A 5,000-nucleotide genomic window follows, 5' to 3' on the forward strand; every position below is an offset into this window, starting at 1 on the left:
CACACACACGATACAACATATACCATTTTTCCGTGGCGATACACAGACACTAATGGATTATATATTTATTCATAATCCAAAAGAGAAAACGAAGTGAGATCAAATTAAAAATATTATTTTACTACACTTGGCATGGCATGATTTGTCCTGGCAGAGTGGTAAAATAATAATATTTTTAATTTGATCTTGCTTCGTTTTCCCTTTTGAATTATGAATAAATATACCCTCCATAGACGCTAAGTATAGATCTATTATTAGTTATTATTATTAGTTATGTTTTGTGCAACAATAAAATTGAAGTGAGAACAAATTAATCATTTTAGATAAAACAGACAAAGTTTCCTTTTTCGGGACATAATTTGAAGTTGGATGAAAGGTAATAAATTTAAATGTATCGCAGAATATCACAGTATGCTAAAATTCGCAATAAAAAGAAGGGTGATTTACGTAAAAATAAGACAAAAACGGCAATAAAAGCAAGAACATTTTTCAAAAAAGTGACAAAGCTGCAATCAGCGATTCTTTTCGTGGTGGATTAATGTTCAGGATGAAAGGATTAGTCGATTGGTCGATCAAGTGACAAAACTGTCAAAGAAAGCGAGAAAAAGGTGGAAAAAGTGATAAAAAGTGAAAGAAAAGCTGCAGCTAAAATGCGTAAGTGCAGACGCCATGTTGGGGAACTTGTGTTGGTGAGAGAGACTCAGGGGACAGAGAGGAGGGTAAGACTCATCACTAACAGCCCTGTGACAGCTAAGGTTAACCACAGTCATGTTAATGGTCTGTTTGTGCTAACCTGGCCAATAACGCTGACTGGGATTCTGATAGATGATGTCGTGCTGATGGTGATTGTGATAGATGATGTCATGCTGATGGTGATTGTGATAGATGATGTCGTGCTGATGGTGATTGATGTCGTGCTGATGGTGATTGATGATGTCGTGCTGATGGTGATTGTGATAGATGATGTCATGCTGATGGTGATTGTGATAGATGATGTCATGCTGATGGTGATTGTGATAGATGATGTCGTGCTGATGGTGATTGTGATAGATGATGTCGTGTTGATGGTGATTCTGATATATGATGTCGTGCTGATTGTGATAGATGATGTCATGCTGATGGTGATTGTGATAGATGATGTCATGCTGATGGTGATTGTGATAGATGATGTCGTGTAGTTCACGGTTTGAGCCACCAGGTGGAGCCTCTGACTCACTAATGACACTGAGTTACAGCTCTGAGAGGCTGGTCTGGTCTCTGGGCTCCATGCTGTCTCTGTGTGTGTGTGTCCCTGTGTGTGTGTGTGTGTGTGTGTGTGTGTGTGTGTGTGTGTGTGTGTGTGTGTGTGTGTGTGTGTGTGTGTGTGTGTCCTGTGTGTGTGTGTGTGTGTCTGTGTCCCAGTGTGTGTGTCCCTGTGTGTGTGAATGTGTGTTACCTGTGTGTCCCTGTGTGTGTGTGTGTGTGTCTCTGTGTGTGTCCGTGTGTGTGTGTGTGTCTCTGTGTGTGTGTTACCTGTGTGTGTGTATGTGTGTTACCTGTGTGTCCCTGTGTGTGTGTTACCTGTGTCTCTGTGTGTGTGTGTGTTACCTGTGTGTCCCTGTGTGTGTGTCCCTGTGTGTGTGTTACCTGTGTGTCCCTGTGTGTGTGTGTTACCTGTGTGTCCCTGTGTGTGTGTCCCTGTGTGTGTCTGTGTGTCTGTGTCCCTGTGTGTGTGTTACCTGTGTGTCCCCGTGTGTGTGTGTTACCTGTGTGTCTCTGTGTGTGTGTGTGTTACCTGTGTGTCCCTGTGTGTGTGTGTGTGTCTGTGTCCCTGTGTGTGTGTCCCTGTGTGTGTGTTACCTGTGTGTCCCTGTGTGTGTGTGTTACCTGTGTGTCCCTGTGTGTGTGTCCCTGTGTGTGTGTTACCTGTGTGTCCCTGTGTGTGTGTGTTACCTTTGTGTCTCTGCGTGTGTTACCTGTGTGTCCCTGTGTGTGTCCCTGTGTGTGTGTGTGTGTGTGTCTGTGTCCCTGTGTGTGTGTTACCTGTGTCCCTGTGTGTGTGTTACCTGTGTGTCCCTGTGTGTTTGTGTGTGTGTGTGTTACCTGTGTGTCTCTGCGTGTGTGTGTGTGTGTTACCTGTGTGTCCCTGTGTGTGTGTGTGTGTGTCTCTGTGTGTGTTACCGGTGTGTCCCTGTGTGTGTGTTACCGGTGTGTCTCTGTGTGTGTGTGTGTGTTTTACCTGTGTGTCCCTGTGTGTGTGTCCCTGTGTGTGTGTGTGTCTGTGTCCCTGTGTGTGTGTCCCTGTGTGTGTGTGTCTGTGTCCCTGTGTGTGTGTGTGTGTCTGTGTCCCTGTGTGTGTGTGTGTGTCTGTGTGTGTGTGTGTGTGTGTGTCCCTGTGTGTGTGTGTGTCTGTGTCCCTGTGTGTGTGTGTGTGTGTGTCCCTGTGTGTGTGTGTCCCTGTGTGTGTGTGTGTGTGTGTGTCTGTGTCCCTGTGTGTGTGTGTGTTACCTGTTGAAGATGTCGTCGTCCTCCCCCCCCCAGCCCCAGTAGTTGTTGGGGAAGCCGTTGATCTTCAGGTACTGTTCTTTACTCAGCGAGGACACGCCTCCAAAATACTGATTATAGGGTAACCTGCAGGACACACAGACGAGGACATGAGGACACTGGAGCTGCAACCACAAACACCATCTGCACCGTGGAGTCATGTGAGGATAATGTTCTGGATGAATGGGGGATGTTCTGGATGAATGGGGGATGTTCTGGATGAATGGGTGATGTTCTGGATGAATGGGTGAGTAGTTGGCTCTCTAAAATGTGGATCAGTGTTTCCCAAAGCCCAAGATGACCTCATCACATGTCTCAAAGATCTTCAGCTTACTGACCCAAAAGGTTCTCCAACTGATTAATGGGTTATCACAATATCTACTGCAACCCAAAACTAACAGACAAACTAACTATTAACTTAGGGATGCACCGAATCCAGGACTCAGCTTTGGATTTGGCTCAATACTAGGCTTTTTAATAATTATAATAATGTATACTTTATTAATTACAATGTTTTTCACTCTGTTATTACACACAGGCAGAGGTGGGTAGTAACGAGTTACATTTACTCAGTTACATTTACTTGAGTAAGTTTTTGAAAAAAATTATACTTCCAGGAGTAGTTTTAAATCTCTACACTTTTTACTTTTACTTGAGTAGATTTGTGAAGAAGAAACTGTGCTTTTACTCCGCTACATTAGGGTACGATGAGCTCGTTACTTTTCTTTTCATTTTAATGTTTTATTTTGACAGAGAGAGAGAGACTTCCGCTAAAGGCTCTACCACCTGACTGTGTTTCACCAATCAAATCGTCACCATACTCTAACTCAGCGGCGGGACGGGTTAGCTTACAGTCGCAGCAAAACTAAAATGACAATGTCAGAATCAGACCCAGACGAGGAGGATCAACATGGATCTCTTTCAGTTCCCCGGCTTCACCTAACCTAACCACCGTAGCTCAATCAACCAATCAGGGTTTCCCAATCCAGCGGCGCATCTTCACATAGCTAAAAGAGGTGATGTTTGCACAACGTGACCGATAGCCACATATTTTACATAAGAAGAGCAAATTATAATTCTACATGAATACGAAGAACACAGACACGGTTTTACAGACAAAACACAATCCAGTCGCTGCTTCCTAAAACAGGAGGACAGCTGGCAAAAAACAAAATAGCCGACGCTGTAGATGCGTAAATCACAACTCTTATCAATATCACTTCTCCATCAGTCAGGACCAAGATCTGACCATAATTACACCGGTACTTTCCATAAACTGTCGTTGCTTTAGCCTTTTATTTGAGTTGCAACCCTGGCAGTGGAAGACATCGTGAGATCAAATAAAAAATATAAAAAACATAATTCAAGTGCACATTGCACACGGTAAATCTCTCTCTCTCTCTCTCATTGGTCAGTAGGCGGAGCTTTAACACTGAGTTTTGATTGTCAGTAGGCGGAGCTTTAACACTGAGTTTTGATTGGTCAGTAGGCGGAAAAAGTGTAAAGGTTTGGAAATTTGTGTTACTTGTGTTTATTTATTTTTTATGTATTATTATTTTATTGATTTTATTTTTTAAGTACTTGAATTTACCTGGATTATTTTAATTTAAGCTATTTTGTAATTAATTAATTTAAATGTATTTGTGTGTAATTTTTACACACAAATACAAATGTAATTTGTGTAAATGTGATTGGATTAACTATAATTTGCCTAAATATGATTATTTTGTATTTTTGTCAGTCTGATTGAATGCTTGTGTTAAAAAATAAATCAGACGTTACTCAGTACTTTCACCAAGTACTTTTTTACTCTTACTCATGATGACTACTCTTTACTTGAGTCATATTATTCTGAAGTAACAGTACTTTTGAGTACAATTTTTGGCTACTCTAACCACCTCTGCACACAAGCCTGAATCTCACACACACACATGCTCAGTACCTCTACATGCACTAATGCCAACCCAACTCCCTACTGACTGAGCTACTGGGTTCATGGACTGAGGATGGGAGGAGGAGTCAGCAGGATCAGAACCAGTGGATTCAGGATTCAGTACTTATGTAGACATAGGGTCCGTACCTGCGCTGTAGCCTACAGTATAAGCTATGTTTCCATCCACACGTTTTTATCTGAATTAAGTGATATCGAATGAAAAACGCCGTCGTGGAAACAGTAAAATTTTATAGAATTTCATGAATATCGACTCAAAAGAAATGCGTTCGGTCTCAATGGATTTTCTCTTGATCGATATATACGGCTTATGTGATAAACGCTGATGGAAACGTTACTTGCCGAATAAATTAATGAATTGAGATTAAGTTTTAGGTCATTTTATGGTTGCAACCCGCCACAAAACAAAGAAGAAGTTTGAGTTAATTCCCGCCCAGTATTTCCGCTCTGTTTGCACACCAGCTTTTTTTCGGATTCAACAAAGAATCATAAATCAAGCTTCACTTTCCACCGCTGGTTTTCTTGT

General features: G+C 41.9%; 1 protein-coding gene across 2 annotated transcripts in view; it reads right to left on the reverse strand.

Annotated features, from left to right (window-relative positions):
* The window catches only part of b4galt1l (DP-Gal:betaGlcNAc beta 1,4- galactosyltransferase, polypeptide 1, like), a 27,761-nt gene that overhangs the window by 2,243 nt on the left and 20,518 nt on the right, over positions 1-5,000 (reverse strand). For both annotated transcript variants that reach the window (XR_003693561.1, XM_028589685.1), the window contains exon 5: positions 2,488-2,610. Coding sequence is in view for 1 of the 2 variants with exons in the window: in XM_028589685.1 (XP_028445486.1) it covers positions 2,488-2,610 (123 nt within the window). In the remaining variant the exon portion in view is untranslated. The remainder of the gene's footprint in view (positions 1-2,487; positions 2,611-5,000) is intronic.

The sequence above is a fragment of the Perca flavescens genome, chromosome 10, assembly GCF_004354835.1.
Source record: "Perca flavescens isolate YP-PL-M2 chromosome 10, PFLA_1.0, whole genome shotgun sequence".
Taxonomy (NCBI): Eukaryota; Metazoa; Chordata; class Actinopteri; order Perciformes; family Percidae; genus Perca; species Perca flavescens.